General features: G+C 45.6%; 1 protein-coding gene across 1 annotated transcript; it reads right to left on the bottom strand.

Annotated features, from left to right (window-relative positions):
• Positions 1-322: 322 nt before the first annotated feature.
• LOC103211755 (alanyl-tRNA editing protein Aarsd1) lies at positions 323-23,272 on the bottom strand. Its single transcript, XM_042783264.1, has 17 exons — positions 23,175-23,272; positions 22,671-22,784; positions 22,523-22,589; positions 22,336-22,434; positions 19,991-20,080; positions 19,279-19,332; positions 12,717-12,848; positions 9,787-9,946; positions 7,851-7,908; positions 6,852-7,008; positions 6,639-6,755; positions 6,283-6,413; positions 5,165-5,231; positions 4,883-4,974; positions 4,509-4,563; positions 2,980-3,074; positions 323-458 (listed from the first exon to the last, which is right to left on the bottom strand). Exons 1-17 carry the CDS (start codon positions 23,180-23,182, stop codon positions 323-325), a joined length of 1,632 nt encoding a protein of 543 aa, XP_042639198.1. The 5' UTR covers positions 23,183-23,272.
• Between the last annotated feature and the right edge of the window lie 126 nt (positions 23,273-23,398).

The raw sequence follows: 23,398 nt of genomic DNA, 5'->3' as shown, positions 1-23,398 counted from the left end.
ACAGTTCTACTCCAAAACACATGAGCTGCCATAATCTAACATAAGGGTAGCTTAGGTACTGACTTAGATAAATCAGGACATTTCATCAATATCATGCTTACTCATGGAGGTTATACCTAAAAAGGCCAGATAAGAAGACGGTTTATTCAAAAGGAGATACTACTTGCATAAGTACACCAGAGTATACTGTGCAAATTAGTCAGACAAATGCACAGACCACAACCATGTGAGTCAAACTATTTTATTGTCCAATAGACTCTTTCTGTGTTCACAGGAAGCCTGTTCTCAATGGCAGCAGCACCTGGGAGGGCATCTGGAGTCCTCACTCCTCAGCACTGTGTGTGCTGACATAGTCCTGGAGAAGTGCCTGTACCTCTGCCCGCTGGCTCATCTTGGTGGCCTTGCCCTGAAAGCGGCCCTTCTTCCCCGCTCCTTTGCCTTCCAGAACCTCAGCCACCCTGAGGAGCAAAGATACAGTCATAGAAGTGCCTGAAGGAAAAGCCACAGAAAACCTAATGACAGCCCTGAATCTTTCACCAGGTCCAGGGGGAGGGAGAGGAGGGTCTCTCCTTGCCCAGAGCAAATAATGAAGAAAACCAAAGACACATGGGAACAATTAGTCCAAGGGATTGGTACACCATGTGATCCTCAGCCTCTATGACCATGAGATTGGAAGAACTAGATGATGCCCAGCTACCTCTGTCAACCATTCAGAGGGCGATCAGTGCAGGAGATCCTGGATAGAGTGGGAGAACAATGTGGAACAAAACTCAAAATCATAAAAAAAAAAAAAAAGGACCAGGTTTGCTGGTATGATAGAGCCTGGTGAAACCCGAGACTAGGCCCCTAGCTACCCTTCAGGTCTGGAACTGAACCCACTCCCACGGCTTCCAGCCAAATAAATGACAGACATATGAGATGAACATTTACATTAGGTAGATACACTCCTTGGAGAGATCAATCATGGGAGATAGAAGGGCTGTGTACGCACAGGGAGACAGCTCAGGGGACAGGAGTACATGGGATGGAAGGAAACAGGGAAGAGGTATCTATGGGGAGGAAGTAGGAAGAGAGCTATTGCATTGTGGGAAATTGCAGTCAATGTCATAAGACAAAGTATATGTGAGCTGCTGTGTGGAAAATGAATTTGCTCTGTAAACTTTCACCCAAATCACAATAAAAATTTTAAAAAGTGCATAAACCAAATGAGTCTACAGGCCCCATGTGGCTGCCTGTGGGGAACTTCTGCTTTTAATATTTATATTCTGTTACAATGATTTACAGTGAACATGAATTCATCAAAGCCAGTCAGGAGCCCCTAGACACCAGGAAGATTATGGGGCATCATATCCCTGTATCTAATTTAAAATAAAACAAACAAACAAAAAAAAACTCACTGCCATCGAGTCGGATCCTACTCACAGTGACCCCTCCTTGGGTTTCTGAGGCGGTATCACTACAGAAGTAGATCGCCCAATCTTCCTTCTGAGGAGTGGCTGGTGGGTTTGAACTACCAGCCTTCTGGTTAGCAGTCACATGCCTTAGGCACTACGCTACCAGAGCTCCCAATTTAAAACAAGGAAGTATTAAAAACAGTATGGGAAGAATGAGGAAGTTCAAGATTCTAATTTTTCCATAACTACATTAATGCCATTTTTGCTTTAGTGTCAAAATTTAAATTTTTCCACCAAACACTTTATCTGCACTTCTGCTTTGGTGGTGCCTTACACATCTGCTTCATCTGCTTCCTGACAATCTAGCACCAGTACTCATGAATTTATACAATAAAATTTCTTAAAAAAAAGAATGAATGAATGACAGCACATAGAGCCAAGAGACCTGTGTTCAAGTCTCAGCTCTCCCACTTTAACTGTGAGATCTGTGAAACTGGGGATGATGATGGGGATCACGATCCCTGCTCAGGTGACGTCACACACCCACGAATTGAATCAAATGAGATCATAGGTGTGATGGCCCTTTACTGATCACAGTAAAAGGCTGTATCAGGAGGTAGGCTTTACAGGCAGCTCCACCAATGCAAGAGTCCATGTAAGATTACATAATTGTATGCACTAGAGTCCATGTAAGATTACATATTGTATGTACTATAACAATGTCTGTACAGATAACAGAGCTAATGGACAAAGTTATGATAACTTCTTAGGCCACACACAAACATCCTAAGGAAATGAGCCACTGGGCCCATAGGCCTGGGGCCATGGTTGTGGGGGACATCTAACTTGGCTGCGTTAACATACTTCACAAACACATTGTTCTACATCCTCCTTTGGTGAGTGGTGACTTGGGTCTTAAAAGCTTACATTGGCCCTCTAAGATGCAACAATTGGTTTTTCCTCATCCAGGGCAAAGAATGAAGAAAACTCAAGACACATGGAAACAATTAGTCCAAGGGCCTAGTGGACCACGGAACCTCAGCCTGTATGACCCTGAGACCAGAACTAAATGGTGCCTAGCTACTACTGTCAACCACTCAGAAAGGGATCAGTGTCGGAGATCCTGGCTAGAGTGGGAGAGAAATGTGGAACAAAACTCAAAATCATAAAAAAACCTGACTTACTGGTGTGATAGAGACCTGTTGAAACCCTTGAAACTATGGCCCCTAGTCACCCCTCGAGCCTGGATTTGAACTCACTCCCATGGCTTCAGCCAAACAACAGACAGGCATATAAGGTGAACACTTAATTATATCAGGTAGGTACACTCCCTAGAACAGTCAACCATGGAAGATCAGAAGGGCAGCATTTGCACAGGGAGGTAGCTCAGAGGGCAGGAATGCACAGGAAAGGACAAAGGGAAAAAGTCTCCATGGGGAGGAAGTAGGAAGAGAGCTGTTACATTATGAGGATTGCAATCAATGTCATGAAAACGTGTGTGAACTGTTGTATAGAAAATGCATTTGCTCTGTAAACTTTAACCCCAATCACAATTGAAAAACAAAAACAGTCCACGCAAGATTACCTGGGCCCCAGGTTCTCCACGGCCTCGGCTGGTCCTGCCAGCAAGAAGAGCCCAGCACCTTTCTCATCACCCACAGTTAAGAATAGGAGGGTTTTCTAGGAGGTAAGACAGGGAGATAAGCCCTGATAGTTAAGTACATGGGGTTCACTCTCCAGCTCCCGCACTCCCCTCAGTCTCAACAATTTTCCCCAAGCCTTAGAGCAACATTCCTGATGAGTGATGCACCCCTGAGCTCTGACCCAACAGGGCCAAGAAACTTTAAAAGCAACTAGAACTTAAGGAGCTCTGGTGGCACAGTGCCTAAGGTCAGTGGTTCAAACTTACAAGCCGCTCTGTGGGTAGATGAGACAATCTACTTCCATAAAGATTTATAGCCTCGGAAACCCAATGGGGGTCGCTATGAATTAAAATCGACTTGATGGCAGTGGGGTTTTTTTTGTTTTGTTTTGTTTTTAGGGGAACTTAGGGGCTCTGCTGGTGCAATGTGTCAAGCACTGAGAGACTAACTGAAGTGTTGGAGGCTTGAACCGACCAGCTGTTCCACGAGAGAGATGTGGCAGTCTGCTTCCGTAAAAATTACATCTTGGAAACACTATGGGGCAGCTCTACTCTGCCCTACAGAGTCAAGAGGAATCAGAATTGATCCAATGGCAGCCGTTGTATGGAAACTTAGGTTAAACGTTAAGAAGGAGGCGGAATACTGCTGACCACAGGCAAGCATAAAATGTCTTTTGTGATGACTCCCGCCAACCTTTCCAGCTTGGCCCCCCTCTCTGCACCCACCATGCGCTGCCAAGCTCTTGTTTGGGTCATTCCCCTAAAACCATGGTGTCTCCCCATGCCTAAGCTTCTGCTTGCCCAACTTTGCTTCCTTGTTTGTCTAATGACTCTAAGCACTCTTCAAGACAGAGCTGACTCAATGGGTCCCTGAAGCCTCCCTACGTTTTCAGGTATCGTACTCCTCTGCCTACAGCTCCCCTGCAGCTCCTGTGATGAATGCGCACTACAGCATTTATCACCTGGAATTAGCACTGTCAACACCCAGCCTAGCAAGTGCGCTTCCTGAGAACCAATGCTCTCCACAGGAAGAAGTATGAAGAGAGGTGTGCCTAACGCCTGACCCAGAGGAGGGGCAGGAGTTTCTGGAGGAAACACCTACGAGCGACTTGGAAACCTCTAAACTCTGGACTGTGAGGATGGCGAAGGGCAGCTGAAGCCAGAGGCAGAGGAAAATGGATGAGATGGCTTTCAAAAGGCCTTGCTGAACCCAGTGGCACACATACACCTGGGTAGCTCTGAGGAGTTCCACTCTGGGAGGAGCTTGGAAGCTCACGGCACAGGCCCAGGAAGGTCAACACAATAGATCTAGAGCAACACCTAAAATAAAGCTTGACCAGTGCTAAGAGTACTCAGTGAATTTCTACTCCTTCCTCGTCACGTGTTCATGTGGAGGGACCGCCGCTAACTTATACCTTATACCTCCCTAGGTCGCTAATCAAGGTGGGTAGAGAATTTCACGTCCCTCTTACCTGTGACCCAATCTCATTGGCAATGATATTCATGAACTCAGAATCGCCCTCCTTCCTACAATAAAGGACAGACACGAGATCCAGGTTGACGTGGGAGCTGTGAGACGGCAGGAAGCCCCGCTGCTCCTCATGAGGCTAATCCGGCACTGTCTGTGCATACACACAAGCCCCGGGCCCTCTTAGCAAAAAGAAAGAGTAAGACAATGCCCCTCTAGGCCTCAGCAGCCCATAAACATGCATAGCACTTGGTATATAATGCATTTCTTAGGGTTGGCATTATCTTCAGAATACCAGAGAGCAATCTCCCTTCTACCACCCACTGCACACAGGCCCAACACAACCCCCTTGCCTCTTCTCCACACCTAGTTGCTCACCTGTGTAATACGACCACACCTCCCCAGTCTGGGCTGTTCCTGAGGCTATGGGCAGTGTGCACAGCCAAGTCTCTGAGCAGATTCAGGTTGTTCTGAAATGGGTGTGATAACTCAGCAGACAGGTGGACAGGGTAATGAGAAAGAACACTATCTTCCCTCCACTTCATTCTCTCCTCTTTCTCCCATGACAAACTATACATCTGTTTAGGCTGAGGGGCCGAGTCTGGGGAGCCTATTCCAGCAGACCCCCTGCCCTACCGCACCCTCCCCAGGATAAATCACCTTCTGCAGGAGCTTGGCCACATTTTGTAGCTTCTTCACAGCTTCCACATGATCTTCTGCTCCACACCTGCAAGAGAAGGGTCAGTGAAGACGGGCCCAGCTTCCCAGCTGCTTTTGCTGTTGGGGGCAAATCAACAATTCCCTTCTTGAAAGAGTCCAGATGGGGACCTGGAGACATGACAAGGCCCTTTAGGCACCTGGGGGATGGCTATAACAGAATAACCCTTTTGTTTGGGTCTCACTTGCTGTGGTGTAGTAAATTACTTAGTGTGGCTTTTCTACCCATAAGTCTTTGTAAACTCCAAGGTGGGATTTTCTATGAGCAACTGAGGAGCTCCTGATTGCTGAAGTTGTCCACCTGGAGTATTTCTGTTGGGCGTGGCACAAAACAATGTTCTGGGAGGTGCCCACTCTCTCTCAAGTGCTTAGAGTTCTGATGCTATGATTGGCTAGTTTGACCAGCCTGCCGGGCTCAAAAGGAGGCCTCCTAGAGGCAGAACTCTCTCTCTGACTGCTGGTTGAGGAAGACGTGCTGCCGAAAGAGACACCACCCTGGAAAGAGACACGTGCTGCTGGGAAAGAGACGCAAGAGACACGCATTGCTGAGTGAGACACTGAGGGACCAGCACTGCTGGGAAAGAGACTGAGAGAGACTGTTGGCTGAGGGACAGTGGGCTGGGAGAGAGACTGAGCATTTTTCCTGAACTTGAATTGTAGCCTGTGGTGACAGGCTAATAATAAACTCCATAATCTGTGAGTTCTGTGTGGCCACTGCAGTGAATTATCGAACCCAGGAGAGAGGTGGTGGGTGCTGTGGGAGAAACGGTTGGTGAAAGGGCTGGAGGGAGGCAGCATGTCTGGCCTGGCAGGAATAGGCCTTGGGCTATTGATGGTGATTCTGCCTTCCTCTTGTGGGATTAGAGGAGGTCAGAATATGCGGCCTCATTGCTGTTTTTGCACTAGCTATCCACAGCACTCTGTCATTTATTGAGACACCTTACCCCTCAGAGGTAAGAGATTACTCTGTTCACCTTCCAGGTAGGAAAGCTGAAACCCTCGAGCTCCAGGGTGTCCAAGAGCTGAGAAACAGGCAGAAGATCACCAAGAAGGGGACATACTTAAGCAGAGTGGTCAGGGCTTTCTCAGTCCCATGACTTCTCTCCATCCACTTCAGCACTCGGTTCCCAGCCAGAAATATCAGGTTGGTTTTGTTTTTTTTCCCCTTCTCAACACCCAGAATCTTAATCACCTACATGAAGCAAGGAAGTAACACACATACATATAGGCACAAACTGCAGTGAATTCTGGAACCCGAGGGCAGAGCGATCTAGACCTTCTCCCCAGCCCTGAAGCAATGAAGGAGCGATTTCCCTTAGGATACCTCATTTGCCCTCCACACACCCTCCCAGCCCTGCTGTATCCCCTACTTCTGATACCCTCTCTCTCAGCCACTCAGCAGCCCTTCCTCACCTACCTGAAGGTCACTGAGATTGCTCACGTGGGTCCCACAGCACATGTTGGAATCAACGCCCTTGATAGTAACCACTCTAATGGGTCCAGCATGATCATCTGGCAGACTCCGGCCCCGTACCTGGAATAGAGGCGGAGACAGGGAGCTGTCTGAATTTTGAGGAGGAGCCCTCAGAGGACCATCCGGGAGCTGCTACCCCACTGGCTCTCCCCTCACCTGCTCCACTTCAGGATCATCTAGGCTCAGTTCTCGCACATTCACGGGCAACCGATCTCTGATTTTTTCATTGACGCTCTGCTCAATGGCAGCTACTTGGTCTGCAGTCACGGAGGGGCTGTCCAACTCAATCACACTCCGCAGTCGTCCTAACTCCCTGCCAGGGGAAGAGGAGTGGCCAGGAGACACTGGTGATGATGGCAATGTGTGGAAGGTCCGCGGTTTATAAAAAGCACTCATGTAAAGGATCTTATTTAATCCTCACAGAAATCCCTCAAGGCAGGGGCTATCATTTCCATTTTACAGGTGAGGAAACAGTCAGAGAGCTATTAAGGAACATGATCAAAGTCACGCAGCCAGTGAGTGGTGAGCCAGGATTCACCCCCTAGTTCTTTAGGCTCCAAATTCCATGTTCTTTCCCATGCCAAGGCAGCTGTTTCGCCTCTCAATGTTGTGTTTTCCCCTAATAAACACAAGGTCATTACACCCTTACTGTAACTGTTTATTTTAATGTGCCAACTTGGCTAGACTATAGTGCCCAGCTGTTTGGTCAAACGTTTGCTAGTCTGCATGTTGCTATGAGACATCTTGTGAATATCGTTCAGATTTATAATCAGTTAGCTTTAAGGAATGATTGCCCTCAAGGATGTGGTTTCTCAGAAAAGAAGGGATTCTGCCTCAAGACTGTAATACAGAAATCCCACCTGAGTTTCCAGACTGCCACTCTGCCCTACAGATTTCAGACTTGCCAGCGCCCACAAGTGCATGAACCAATTTCGTAAAATAAATCTCTTTCACACATATATGGTCTATTGATCCTGTTTCTCTGGGGAACCCTGGCTGCTACAGATGTCCCCTTTCAAGGGGAAAGGGAAACTCAGGGAAAATTATGAACACTCCCTCTTCTCATATCCCCCCCTTCTTTCTGACCCTTGATTGAAAAAGGAGCAGGTAGTCAGGAACCCAGACTCTGAAGTTCATCTTATGTCTCCTGCTCACCATGATGTTGTCTTCCACCCAAACAGATGGTCAGCAACTGCTGTGATGAGATGCTGCCCTGAGCAAAGAGAGCAAGAGGCAAGAGATGAGTGAGAAGCCCAGATAGCCACATACTCCCACAGTGACACAGTCACAAAGTCTCACTTGTTGAAGACAGGTCTGCCAGGCACCAAACACCTCAGAAACTTTACGGAGAACCTTCAGAAGAATCCCTGAAAGAAGCATGATGATGCCATACGAGGAAACTGAGACCCAGAGTGATCAAATAACTTGGCAAGGCAATGTAGCCTATCAGAGGCAGAATTAGGATTCAAACTCAAGTTCCAATGTGCTATATTCGTTCATTCAACAAATTAACTGAATGGCTACCACATGCGAGGCACAGGGCTTAGCACTGGAGATACAGCAGCAACCGTAACTGATGACGACAATGAGGAGGAGGAGGAATTATTTCTACAAAAAACCAAACTCACCGACATCAAGTTGAGTCTGACTTATAGTGACCCCCATTGGGTTTCCAAGGTGGTAAACATTTACAGAAGTAGAATGCCCCATCTTCCTTCTGCAGACCGGCTGGTTGGTTTGAACTGGCAACCTTCTGGTTAGCAGTCAAATGCTTTAGACACTGCACCACCAGAGCTCCTTATTTCTACAAAGACAATGGGCATGAGATAGCCAAAGGCCTTGCGGGGGAAAGCAGCAGGGTGTATCTGGGAAATCGAGAGGAGGATGGTACGGACAGAACGCAGAGAGCAAGACAGGGAGACAGGCAGCAGATGAAGCTGGAGCAGTGGACAGAGGCTAGCTCAAACAGAGGAGCTCTGGTGGTGCAGTGCCTAAGTTATCTGACTGCTAACCAGAAGGCTGGCAGTTCAAACCCCAGCCACTCCTCAGAAGGAAGGCTGGGCAATCTACTTCCATAGAGATACTGCCTCAGAAACCCAAGGAGGGGTCACTATGAGTCGGTTCCGACTTGACGGCAGTGAGTTTGGTTTTTGGTTTGAGCCCATAACGGGTTTGTAGGGCATGTCGGGCTTGTAGGCTATGATAAGGAGTTTGATTTTTGTACAAAGAGCCACCTTGAAGGCTTGAAGGGCTTTAAGCAGGGGCATGACATGATCAGCTTTTCAGTTTTAAAAGATTATTCTGGCTGCTTTGTGGAGAATGGGCTGCAGAAGAGCGAGCCTGAATGTGGGGACACCAAGTGGAAAGCTATTACCTAAGTCCAGGGGAAAGGCGATGAAAGCTGGGACTAGGCTGATGATGGCGACAGTGAGGGCAGGGAAAGAAACTTAAAAGATAAACCAACAGGACTCAGTAGCTATCCCCAAAGAGAGGCAGGTATCTGGAGTGACTTGCAGAATTTGAGTTTACGCAGTTGAGTGGATCATGATGCCCTGTACTGAGATAGAGAATGCTGACCGAGGACCAGGTATGAGGTGAAGGGAGGCTGGGGGAGAGTTTTATTCCATTTTGGACTTTTTGAGAAGTCTGCAAGACATCCAGATGAAGAGATCCCATGGAAAGTCGATAAAATCCAGCAGTTTTCTGATATTATTACTTCTTATACTGACTTTTTTTTTTTTAAAGGAGCTCTGGTGGCATAGTGCCTAAGGCATTTGACTACTAACCAGAAGGCTGGCAATTCAAACCTATCAGTCACTCTGCAGAAGGAAGACTGGGCGATCTACTTCCGTGAAGGTTTACTGCCTCAGAAACCCAAAGGGGGTCACTATGAGTTGGAATCAACTCGATGGCAGTGAGTTTCGGTACTTTTTCGATACTGATTTTATAGCATGTATTATATCCTGTCTGGATAAGGTCCATGTTTGTCTTTTCCAAAAGGCTAACTTCTAGAGAACCGAACACACTTCTCAATCACCATGGTGACTATCTCTCCTGTATGTATGTCCCCATCCCACCCAACCCCACGGACCTGAATGCTGCTGCATGTGGTCAAACCTCCGCTCCCAGTCCACCTGGACCTGGACCTGGCTCCCAGGCACCAAGGGGGTCTGTGTGAAATGATCAGCCTGGGACCCTCGGCGGGTGACTCTGAGCACAGTGATGTCATTGATTGTACCTCGGTCGTCAGGCTGGGGAAAAGAAATGCAGACAATCAATGGTGGGAGGCAGGACTGACCCTAACAAAGACTCTCCAGGGAAAGAATGTGAGGGGTAGACCCAAATTTTGAACTTCCCAAAGGAAGAAAGACAATGCCAAGTGAGGTAGGTCTATTTTGTTCCATGAGGGAATCGTCTCTCTGCACACTTCACTCTGAACATAGATATTTTGTTAACTAGAACAAAATCACAACAGAGGAAGAGGAAACAGACTACAGGTACAGTGAAGAAGATTTCAGTAAAGCTCAAAGGACTTCTGTCCTTTCATTGCCTTAGTTTAGATGTTTATCATCCTTCAATAGTCTCAAAGATGATCCGAATTTTCCTTCCTCCCTCTACGCCATCCTCTGCACTGCTCCTAGAATTAGACTCAAAAATATTCGTTCATTTCCTCAACAAGTTAAACCAGAATTACCATATGACCCAGCAATTCCACTCCTAGGTATACACCCAAAACAACTGAAAGCAGGGACTCAGATCCTTGTACACCAATGTTCACTGCAGCACTACTCACAATCGTCAAAAGGTGGAAACAACCCAAACAGCCATTCCATCAACAGACGAACAGATAAACATAACATAGGACATACGTACAATGGAATATTATTCAGCTATAAAGAGAAATGGCAGTCTAATCTATGCTACAACATGGTTGAACCTTGAAGACGTTATGCTAAGTAAAACAATCAAAATGACAAATATTTTATGATTCCACTTACATAAAATACCTGGAATACACAAATGCATAGAAACAAAAGTAGATTAATGGTAACCAGCAGCTTACGGAGAGGGGAGACATGGCAGTTACTGCTTTATGGGTCCTGAGTTCTGTTTGGTGTGATGAAAAACTTTGAAAATAGATAGTGGTTTGCATAACATTGTGAATGTAATTGTTATTGATTATACACTCAAAAATTAATAGCAATGTTTGTTATATATGTCTTACAATTTTTTTTTTTTTAATTCACTCATTCAAAAATGTTATCAAGTGCCAGCTGTTTATAAGACAGGGTGCTACCCCAGGAAACCATGTAAACAAGACACAGTCCTTTCCCTCAGAGAACTTAGACTCTGGAAAAGATACAGATAAGCATGCAAGCAACTGCAATATGATCTAAAAAATGCCATTGCATGAGCAAGTACATGGTGCTAAACCAAAAACCAAACCCACTGCCATCGAGCCAATTCTAACTCACAGCAACTCTAATAGGACAGCACAGAACTGCCCCATAGGGTTTCCAAAGCTGTAAATCTTTATAGAAGCAGACTGCTTCATCTTCCTCCCATGGAGTGGCTAGTGGGTTTGAACCGCTGACCTTCTGGTTAGGTTTAGCCACTGCAACACCAGAGAGGAACTCAAGGGAAAGAGACCCAACAGTTTTGGGGACTCACAAGACCTTCCTCAAAGAAATGATGTCTAAAATGAGACTTTCTATGGACACCTGAAGTCACAGATTTTCCTTCACCAGATGAGAAAACGTTCATGTTGAAAACATTACTGCAATAACAAAGACCTTAATATGAAATTGAAACCATCTCAACAGCAAGTCTATAGAAAATATTCTCTCAGACTACTTCTTTCTAAGAACCTGCATGGCTCACCAGTGCTTCCATGATGAAGGCCACACCCTTCAAGGCCCTCTGAACTGGCCCCCACTTACCCTTCCACGGTCATCTCCAGCCTGTCCTCAAAACACACCATAGCCTTCACCTGTATCAAATTACTTGCAGTCAACTATACTTGTCAGATTCCAACAAAGGCAGGGGTTAATATCTCTGCTAGGAGAGCCTCCTTGTTAATAATGTCTGATGGTTGACATCCCACCTATCCTTTCAGATACAATTCAAATGCCACTTTCCCATAACATTCACCTTTGGAGTTATTTTCCTCTTCCCTGCTCACATTTTACCTAACCTCTAGCCCAACACAACAGTGCTAAGTTGACCTAATGTTCTGCTACTGTAAGCTTTCTCTCTCTCTCGCTTTCTCTCTCTCTCTCTCTCTCTCTCTCTCTCTCAGGGGAATCTTTTTCAGTCCCTGTCAAACACCTGCAGCTCATTCCTAGCTCAGGGCCTTGCACTTGCTATTCTCATTGCCTGGAATACTCTCTCCTTGTCACACACCAGATAATTACAATGACTCACCCTCTCATTTCATTTAGGTCTCAACTGAAGTAACCTACCTTCTATCTAGAAAAAAGGAGCTCTTACGGTGTAGTGGTTAAGGCATTTAACTGTTAACCAAAAGGTCAGTGGTTCAACCCCACCAGCTGCTGCACGGAAGATGAAGCAGTCTGCTTCCACAAAGATTTAAGCCTTGGAAACCCAATGAGGGTGGGGCTGAGTGGAATCGACTGGAGAGCAGAGTTTGGTTTGGTTTCTGGTATCCAGAAAAGTGTATCAGCACTATTTCTCTTTGCTCAGTTTTCTTTTCATGTATAGCACTTACCCCTACTTGGCCTGTTATTTATATTTTCACAGTTTTGTCTTTTTCTCCAATTAACATTCCCCATATGTAGAGGCACTAATCCTTAGCACTTGGAATAGACATATGTTATGTCTAGATAAATACTGACAAATATTGGTTGAACTAACAAATGTACTAAATTGAACTAATTTCTTACTGTGATCATTATGGTGGATAACCAAGAGGCGGGAGAGCATATTACACATGAGCTCAAAAGAATCAGGGGCTCCCTGGAAGGAGGACCGGCTGAGTAAGGGACAGGATGGGCCCGGTACCTGTCCCCCGCCCTCGGGGAAAAGCAGCGTGTCTTCCAGCACCACTTGAAAACCGCTCACCACTTCCTTCTTGCCGTTATGTCCTTCGATCTGCAACTCTGCAGGGCTGCAGGAGACCACGGTGGTGGTGAACTGGGAAAAGAGAGGACAGAGAATAAGCTCCAATCCCAAGCCTCTGTACTGAATCCCTATCCAAGCACTGTCTCCAAGAGGCGCCCTCTTCCCTGCACCGCCCCATGTGCTCAGCAGCATCCTTCGACCCTCCAGCCGCACCTCCCGGGCGTAACTATCTTTCTGACACCGGAAAGCCATCGCTGTTGTCTCCCAGGACGCCGGGATCCGCACGCACAGAAAACCCTGGGCGCGGACGGAGAGCGACGTGGGACAAACCTCGCTATGGGCCCGTCTGTGCGCAGAAGCATGTGGATAAGAATAGGGTGTGGCTTGGACAAACTTATTGAAAACGCGAATTGCAACCGTTGTGGATTGAGTAGGAACTCTTTTAAGGTTTTGAAAAGGACAAGGCGGGGGGAAAAAAAAAACCAATTGCGACCTGAATTTGTCAATGCTGTTAACATTGCAGTTAAGCCCCTGGTGCTGAAGGCATTTGTGTGCAATTGTGTGGGTGGGTGGGGGAGGATCACCCACCATTCTGCCTAATGGCTTAACAGCAAAATGAGCAAAAGACATGGACAGAACACATTAAAAGAAATAAGTCACTAATAAAAATAAATAACGTGCAATTTCATAATTAGAACCAGGTACAGTCTTTAATCTTAGCAAAGATGTGAAAGGTGTCGGAGAATGGAGCACTCCAGCTATTGGTTGGAGTGGGAAGTGGGGCAACTTCATAAAAGAGCAACTTGGCAAAAGCTATCAAAATGTTTAAATGTGTCTACTCTTTGGCCTCCAACTCCCATGTGTTACAGAATAAAAGTCCATAGGGTGTTCTTGGTGATAATCTTTAGGAAAGCCACGCCTTTCTTGGCACCACTGGACGGTTTTGAACTGCCAACTTTTTGCAGAGTGAAGAGCTCTGGTGGTGTAGTGGTTAAGGCATTTGGTTGCTAACTATTAAGGTCGGTGGTTTGAACCTACCAGCCACTTTGCGGAAGAAAGATGAGGCGATCTGTTTCCGATCTGTTTCTTTGGAAACCCATGGGGGGTCGGTATGAGCAGGAATCCTACTGGTTGCATTGAGTTTGGGGGGGGGGGGGTTTTTTTTTTTTTTAGTCAAGTGCAAACCATTTGCGCCATCTAGGGACGGTACTCTAGAAATTTACCCTACAGATATTCTTGAGCAAGTTTATAAGTATGTATCTACCTACATTGAAGAATATTCCTTGCAGCATTGTTTGGAAATAGCCCAAGACTAACAACGACATAAATGCCCTTCAATAAGGAACCGGTTAAATAAATTATAGAAAATGCATTTAATGGAATACCATGCAACCATGAAAAAAATAATGAGATCTGTTTGTGCTGATTTGAAAAGATCTCCAACATACACTAAGTGAAAAAAAGCACAGTGCAAGATGTACATAGTATGATTCCAGCTGTGTACACACAGAGACACAGCATTTCTTTATATAGTGCAGTACAGTAACTGCTTAACATGGCCCTTCTAGCCATCGTCCTCCATTTTGTGATGTATTGTAAATCCTATTCTCTATGGCTTTTTAGGAGCTCTAGTGGCATAGTGCCTAAGGCATTTGACTGCTAACCAGAAGGCTGATGGTTCAAACCCACCAGCCACTTCTCAGAAGGAAGACTGGGCAATTTATTTCCATAGTGATACTGCCTCAGAAACCCAAGGAGGGGTCGCTATGAGTTGGATCATAGTGAGTAGATGACTGTTTAGGGTGGAATGTATCCTGAGTCCCACTTCGCTAGGGTGTGACTCAAGTTACCACCCTTAGCTTCCTTGAGGGTATATATAGAATGTTCTGGGAAAGTTCGCTCTCTTGATCTGGTTCTGCATTTGGTTCATCATCTCACCCCTGGACTTGAGACAGCAGCCTTCATCTGACCCATTGATTTGGGTTTGCCAACCTCTGCAACAATGTGAGTTAGGAGAATCCTCCAGACCAACCCACAGACCTGGGACTTGCCAGCCTGCCAGCCTCCACCACCACCACATGAGCTGTTTCCTTGGGAATCTGTGAGTTCCATGAGATGGTGCAGAGAAATACGGAACCCTGAGACAGGAGGGGGAATATTGAGGGAAGGAGGAGGAGGTGATGTCAGAGATGACATATATATATAAGGAGCTCTGGTAGCATAGTGGCTAAAGCGCTTGCCTGCTAACCAGAAGGCTGGCGGTTCAAACCCACCAACCACTCCTCAGAAGGAAGGTTGGGCAATCTACTTCCGTAGTGATACTGCCTCGGAAACCCAAGGAGGGGTCGCTATGAGTCAGGGCCGACTCGACGGCACATAACAACAACAACATATATATAGATATATATAATATATATTATAGTAATAGATCAGACAGTGTTTCACTACTATTCATAAGGTTTTCAGTTGCCAATTTTTTTTTCAGAAGTGAGTGGCCCATTCCTTCTTCCCAGACTGTGTTTGTCTGGAAGCTCCACTGAAAACCTGTCCACCGAGGGTGACCCTGCTGGTATTTGAAATACTGGTGGTGTAGCCTCCGGCCTCACAGCAACACACAAGCCACCACAGTACAACAAAGTGACAGATAAGTTTATAAAATATATAATCATAGTAATATTAGCAATGTATAATGCTATATAATCTCTGTATATTATATATTGCTTTGGGAGCTCGGGAAGCATAGTGCCTAAAAGCACTTAACTGCTAACCAGAAGGCTGGCGGTTCAAACCCACCAGCCACTCCTCGGAAGGAAGATTGGGCAATCTGCTTCCATAGTGATACTGCCCCAGAAACCCAAGGAGGGATCACTATGAGTCGGGGCTGACTCGATGGCATATAACAACAAGAACATATAATAATACCTTTATATAATAATATCTTATAACAATATAAAATATAGGTATTAGGGAATTTATAATATAAAGTATGTATGTGTGTGTGTGTGTGTATATATATATACATATATAATTTCCTTATATATGTGTGTTTAAGGAGATCTGGTAGGGTAGTGCCTAAGGCATTTGACTGCTAACCAGGGGGCTGGTGGTTCAAACCTACCAGCCATGCCTTGGAAGGAAGATTGGGCTATCTACTTCTGTAGTGATACTGAAATAGGACCAAACGCAGGTCCCTGCCCGTGCACAGTCAGATCAAAACAGTTTACACATCGAGTGATTAAGAGGAGAGATAATTATTGCAAAGTGGCAATGCAAGGAGACAGGGGTCCATACCCAAATCTGACTCCCTGAATCTAAATCGAATTAGTTTTTGTAAGTTTCAGGAAGGAGGGTTATCATATTCATAAAAAAAATTCAGGAATTTGGACATGAGATAGTTGATGATTGGCTGAAATTTCCTTCACCTCGGTTTAAAAGGACAGTCTTTTTTAATGCAGTTCACTTGCGCACCAGATGAGTCACACTTGCTTCCTGTCATCATCTAATGGGGCTTAGCCAGTTCCCAGCAACTTTGCTCCCATTCTTCTCCCTGCACATGTCTAAGGTCACTTTTCAAGTTGTCTCCTAAGAAACATATTAACATATTTATCACCTGTTTCTAGGGGATAACCCTGGGGGAGACGATGTGTAAATTGACCTTTCATTCCATTCAGTTCTTAAGGAACTGAGTTATTGTATTTGTAAGGCCACAGTAAGGAGAAGAGGGCGCACAAAAGTGAGGTTAAAGAGAAGTTTTTATTCTGAGTTTCCGGGTGAGGTTTACGGGTCCCTGAGAGCGGCCGGAAAAGTCGCACCGCCTGGCTGGGGAGGGTAGGGTTTATAGTCTTGTGGAGGACCTAAGTGGGGACACTAAGGAAATGGCGGGGCCCAATTAGCTGTTAGTATGTGTCTGCACTTAATTAGCATGAGGGGGCTTCACAAGAGGAAGTTTGTCACTGCATGGGACTTTCCAGTCTGGGCGGGTTCTGTCACTTCGGTTGTCTTATCAGGCTGTCTCACCAGGGCTTGACACCGAAATGTTGGTGGCTTGGGTTTGCTTCGGCCTAACAGTATTTACTTATCTGCCTTCAACCAGGGGATGCAGGCTGAACAACTTTGACTCCATCCAGTTTCAATACTTCCTTGGAAACCCAAGGAGGGGTCACTATGAGCCAGACCTGACTCAGTGGCAGTGAGTTTGAGTTTATATATGTGTATGTTTACTAAGGAGTTCCGGTGGCATAGTGGGTAAGGCATTTGGCTGCTAACTAGAAGGTCAGCAGTTCAGACCCACCAGCTGCTCTGTGGGAGGAAGATGAGGCAATCTACTTCCATAAAGATTTACAGCCTTGGAAACCCAGTGGGGGTCACTATGAGTCAGAATCAACTCAATGGCAGTGGGTTATATATGTTTACTATGTATGTAACTTCTTGGGAGAAATTGTTAATATTGGCTACCCCTATGAGGGGGTTGTAAATTTAAAATGTTATACCCTTTTATATTTCACTATGTCCATATACTACATATATATACATACAATTCTTAAAGTTTATTTTAAAAATAAATCTTGATACTTTGCCATGAGCTTAAGGGCAAAGTCTGTGGCTGCATTTTGTTTAAGTCACAGTCTCTTATACATATTCCCCAAAAAAAAACCAAACCAAACCTATTGTTGATGACTTGATGTCCATGACTCTGTTGTTGTTATTCGCTGTTGGACCCAAATCATAGCGACCCCTCCTTGGGTTTCCGAGGCGGTATCACTATGGAAGTAGATTGCCCAACCTTCCTTCCAAGGAATGGCTGGTGGGTTTGAACTGCCAGACTTCTGGTTAGCAGTCAAATGCCTTAGGCACTATGCTACCAGAGTTCCTTCCATGACCCTATAGGACAGAAATAGGAGCTCTGGTGGTGTAATGCCTAAGGCATTTGACTGATAACCAAAAGGCTGGTGGTTCAAACCCACCAGCCACTGCTCCTAAGGAAGACTGGGCAGTCTACTTCTGCAGACATACCACCTTGGAAACCCAAAGAGGGATCACTATATGAGTCAGAACCAACTCAAAGGCAGTGAGTTTGGTTTTTTTTTTTTTTACAGGACACAACAGAATTGCTCATAGGATTTCCAAGGGTATAAATCTTTATGGAAGCATATTGCCACATTTTTGTCCTGTGGAGCAGCTAGTGGATTGTAACTGCTGACCTTTCAGTTAGCAGCTGAGCACATAACCACTGTGCCATCAGGGATTCTTTTTGTGTATGTTAGGCACTCAAAAAATAACTGTGTGTGAATAGGATAGCTGATGAACAGAGGGGCAAAAAAATATAGATACTAACTAGAGTCACATCTAGTTTTAAAAGCATGAAGAAATTTCTGGCATGTGCAGGAAGCTGAGAGGTTTCTGGCTGGTTCTCAGGACACCAGTATTAGCTATGTAAGGAAAGCCAGAGACCAGAGACAGGAACACATATCTGACCTGAATAACAAAGGCCAGGATCTCTGATACCCTCTCCTATCCCTTCTTTTGGGAGGAACTCTAGAGGAAGAAGAGACTTGACTCCAGGAGGAAGAAGTACAAGAAGGAAAGAGACAGCTAACAGTTCCTGAGATTTATTATAATCCATATGCTTCCTCTTTGGCTTTCACTCTGCCACATACACATATAAATTCAAATGCTCAACAGAGCATGAAGAGTGGCCCAAACAAAGAGATTTTGAGGCAACCGTTGGGAAATCTGAAGCCCCACCAGTGTACTCCTTCCCCATCCTGCCATCTGATGCAGTAAGCACAGTCAAGTGCCTAAGAGGGAAACATAAAACAGGAAGGGGACTTTTTAATAAAGAGTTTGTAAGGAAGTTCAGAGATCCCAGAGGACCCTGGTGGACAGGCAAAGAGCTTGCAAATGACTGGAAGATAGCCAAAGCCTCCTCCATTTTACACTGTCCCAGGAAGCATCTTCCGTGATACCTTACCTGTTACATCGGTGCTGTCAGAATCATCCTAGGGGACCGAAAAAAAAAAAAAAAAGACAAAAGCATCTGCAGTCTCAAACTCTATAGTGAACCCTTGTGTTCAAAAACGCTGCTCATGCCTTCCTACTCTCACAGTCCTCTCCTGTGATTTTCTAAACCACATAACTTCTTGGAGAGCTTAATGCAAAAGGATTTAAATGCTGAAGAATAAAATGAACCACTGGTACCCAATAAATAGCACTACATCATGTATCATTTAGTTTCCTAATTTTGATTAAGGCAATTGCTCCTTGGAGCTGTGCACATACTCAACAGGGACTGGTCTGCTGTAGGGTTGGGAAGTAGCAGCTAGGTAGAGAGGAGGAGGGTCTTGCTGGGGTTGTCTAAAGCCCTAGAGAAGAACATTCAACCGCCTGTGTCAAGATCAGAATCGCCTAAAATGCACTAAGAACTATACGCCAGGGACTAGGGCAGGCACTTATTTTAAAGGTTAAAAAGAAACGGAAAGGTCCAAGGGCAAGCTTGACTTACATCCAGGTCATCCATGGTAGGGGGAGGTCCTTTGGTGCTGACCTTCTTCAAAAGCTGATGAGACAAGAAAAGTAGTCACAAAGGAGAAAAGGGTGAGGGAAGAGAAATCTGCATATTAATGGCCCACGGAGAACCTTCCGGCCAGAAACAGCCAAGCAACTGCCCCCTTCTTCAAAAGTCCATAAAAGGATATTTACACACACAGTCCACTCCTTACAGACAGGTTAGTGTCTATTAGGTTTTACAACTTGAATAAATAATAGCTGAAATTACGAAACCAAGTAACATCTGGCAAGGTGCTATGTATTGGGAACTAGTGGTTTAGTTTATGATATCTGTTGCATACTGTTTACTTTCAGCTTCCCACAGAATTGTCTGGTTTAGGGGGGTGAAAATTAACCCAAAACAGAAGTGAGAACATGAGTTACAGAAAAATGGGAAAAGATTTTTCCAAACTTTTCCAGAACACAGGCTCTACCCTGTGACTAGTAAGTGAATCTGTTTATACAATTTTACTAATAGAATAGCATTTTTTTTTCACCTCTACTAAATAAACATTGCACAAAACATGTAAAGAAGATCAGCACCGATGAGTAGCCTGCCTGGAAGTTTGTGTGTTTCTGCCTGGCCATGGTGACAATCCTCACAAAACTGTGCACAGAGAAGAGAGTGATCGAGGTGGGCCAGAAGCAGCAGGTGCTGTCTCTCTTACCTCTGCATAATGTTCCACATGAGCCCGCTCGACCTCTTCATCCCCTTCCCAGTCTCTCCAGTTATCAAAGTCCACAGACAGCCACACTGGCTAAAATAGGAACCAGAGGGAGTCACAGGTTGGCAGGGCAGCAGCAGAAGTGCAAGAAAGAGGAGAGAAAGGATCGATGGGGGTACAGTTCTTCCAACAGACCACCTCTGCCTACCTAGCCCCTCTCCAGGCTGCCGTATCATCAACAACATCATCCACAAAGATTTACTAGGGTGCTGCAGTAGTTAAAGCATTGGGCTGCTAACAAAAGGTCAGTGGTTCGAACCTACCAGCCACTCTGTGGGAAAAAGATGAGGCAGTCTGCTTCTGTAAAGATTTATAATCTTGACAACCCTATGGGCAGTTCTACTCTTTCCTATAGAGTTGCTATGAGTCAGAATTGACTCGATGGCAATGGTTTCAATTTGGTGTTTGGTACTGAGCTCAAAGCTAGACATTGTAGGGGATAAAAAAGCGTAGAAGTTCTGCCTTCTAGGATCTTATAGATTAACGAGAGAGACAACATATTACAGCTATATTATAAGGCATCACAGAAGCCAAACAATGAGACAGACAAGCTGCATTCCTTGGAGTCAGAGAAAAGCCTTCAAGAGTCATATTCCAAAGTTTTCACACTTAGGCAGGGAGAAAAGTTATTCAGTCATTCATTTAGCAGATATTTACTGAACACGTACTATGTACCAGGCTCTGAGTTTGGTTTTGGGTTTATAAAAAGGTTCAATATAGTGTCTCAGCCATTGGGAAGTAAGCAGGGGAAGAAGACGTAAACAAATCACTATGATGCTGTGGGGAGTGGAGTGGAGGTGTTATGTAGTGTGGTGGAGGCATTATGTAGGGGGTCTTATGAACTTATGGGAACCCAGGCTTCTTGGAGGAACAGGGCCTTGAAGGATGAGCTGGGTCAGGCGGGCGAAGGATGTGGTGACAGGTTTCCAAGAAGTAGGTACAGCCTGAGCAAAGGTATCGAAGTGAGAGACAGTTTGCTGGTTGCAAGTGCTAGAGGCAGCTTGCTAAACTTGGAATGTAAAGTTAGAGGCAGAGAATAATGGAATATAAGGCTGCAGACTGAAGAAACTGGTGGGTCACGGACTTTAGCAGCAGGAAATCCCAAGCTCAAGTGCCTGAAAAAGTCAGGAGGATCATGAAAAGGCATACAGTGAAGTGCAGTGTGGGCCTCATTTAAAGTTCCAACTCTCAGCACTTGGGAATTTAGACCAGTGGGGCTGGATTTTGGTTTAAGGTTTAAAGGTTATCTCAGGGGAAATCTCCACATTTTTAAATGTCAATGAAGTAACCACACAAAGCCAATTTTTAACATTGTGAAGACTGCAAAAACAAATTTGCCAGTCATATCCAGTTTTCAACCTTTGTTGTTATTATGTGCCCTGGAGTCAGATCCAACTCATAGCGACCCCTCCTTGGGTTTCTGAGGTGGTATCACTATGGAAGTAGATTGCTCAACCTTCCTTCAGAGGAGTGGCTGGTAGTTTCAAACTTTAGGGAAGAAAAAGCCACTGGAGGGTCTTAAGTGGGAGAGTGACAGTGTCAAATGTGTGTTTTAGACACACCAAGCTGGAAGCAAGCAGTTGATGGGTTGAGGGTGGGGATGAAAATATGCAACATACTCTACCCAGTGATAGATGAGGCAGGAACTAAGTGACCAAGTAATGGATTCAGGAATATTGAGGAGGTCACTGTAGAGGAATCCTGATCAGAAGGAGAAAAATGCAGAACAGAATTTCAAATTCTCATGGATTCCATACTTCCCGGAACCATGAAGGTTGGATGAACCCTTGAAACTGTTGCCCTGAGATCATCTTTAAACCTGAAAGCAAAAATATCCCCTGAAGTCTTAAAGCCAAACAACAGTTTAACTGAAAAAAAAAAGTCTGTCTTGAACATTGTACTTGTTTAAGATCTATCTATATGGAATCAAACTGACAACAGGAACCTTAAAGGTTAGATAAGAACCTTAGGGGGCAGTGAATTGATGTCAGTTGGGGAAAAACAACTCAGAAAAGGTGAGTGGATGTCACTGAATCGTACATGAATTGCCATTCAATGTCACTGAACTGTACATGGAGAAACTGTGATGCATGCTTTGCTGTGTGTATTCTGAGCAACAACAAAAATGTAAATTATATATAAAGTAATGTTGAGGAGATTAAATTGTCAGGACCTGGTGAGTGAGTGAATGCTGGTGGGAAGGGAGGCAAGGGTAATTCCCTGATCTAACTTGGGTACCAGGAACATGGATAGAGGTCACAGGGAATAGCAGCTCCCCTCACACCCACCTTGATATCCTCCTTGGTGAGTCGGGGCCAGGCCACATTCTCTTTCCACTTCCTCATAAAACAAGTAACAGAGCGGCTGGAGCACTTATCCCGGGAGTCCTGTCAGACAGAGCACCTCATTCTTAGGGTGTGAGGTTTAGAATGAATCTCCAGTTTCTCTGGGCAAACCTTCCATCCAGACCTTTACCTTGGAGTTCACCTTGGCATAGAACTCAATCTCGTTGTAAAACTCCACTCCATCGGCATTCTTGCAGCTAAGGAGACAACGGTAGGAGGCTGAGGGGAAAAGGAAACGTTGTTGGGCAGCCTGGAACTAAGGAGGGGAGGGCCATTACCTGAACACAATGCGGTGGTCTTCGATGAGCACCTGAGCATCGGTATTGTCCTCGACGCAAAACTCCATGAACACATACTTGGGCCTGTCGTACCACAGGGTCCGGGCGTGCTGCCTGGAGAGGAGTGGAGGTGGGGCTTCATAGGGTGGGAAAGGGAAGACTGAGGGGCATTTGGGAAAGGTGGGGGAGGGAAAAATACAGGGACGTAGTCTAGTCAAAAGTGGAGCTAAATGAGACTAGGGTCGAGGGGGTGGAGCGGGAGTGACTGGAGTGGGTATGTGGAGTGTGGGTGAAATCTAGGGAGAATCGAAAGTGTAAGTGGAGAGGTAGGGAATTAAGGACCACATTCAAGTCACACTTGGCCTCATCCCACAGTTAAGGAGAGCTGGGGATCTGGGGCTCCCATGGGACCTCGCAGAACCTGGAACGCCTAGGAGAAGATGGGGAACAGGGAATTTCCAGGGGGAAAAGGCCAGAGGGAGTCCCGCGGCTGGAGACACTCACCGCGCCATGGCGGTTCCCGCTGCCCCGTGGGGTTTGGAGTCCCAGGCAGGGGCAGCTATCTTTAGATCCTGGGGACGCCCCCAGCAGCTGCCTGTCCTTATATGGTAGGGGCAAAGGTGGGAGGGAGGGAGAGCGTGACCCTACAGACAAGGGATCTGCACTTCGGAGACTCTGGGAGAACAAAATCCCTGCAGCCCTCCACATCCCGGGGTTCCGCGGAAAAT

This window comes from Orycteropus afer, unplaced genomic scaffold (genome assembly GCF_000298275.1).
Source record: "Orycteropus afer afer isolate SDZICR_OR568_19922 unplaced genomic scaffold, OryAfe1.0 scaffold00786, whole genome shotgun sequence".
In the NCBI taxonomy this organism is placed as follows: Eukaryota; Metazoa; Chordata; class Mammalia; order Tubulidentata; family Orycteropodidae; genus Orycteropus; species Orycteropus afer.
This window is presented reverse-complemented; position numbering and strand designations above follow the sequence as displayed.

Coding starts and splice junctions, on each gene's coding strand:
- LOC103211755 (XM_042783264.1), bottom strand. Junction 6,756..6,851: donor ATGATCCTGAAGTGGAGCAG/GTGAGGGGAGAG, acceptor CCTCTATTCCAG/GTACGGGGCCGGAGTCTGCC. Junction 5,232..6,282: donor GCCCTGACCACTCTGCTTAA/GTATGTCCCCTT, acceptor CTTCTCTTGCAG/GTGTGGAGCAGAAGATCATG.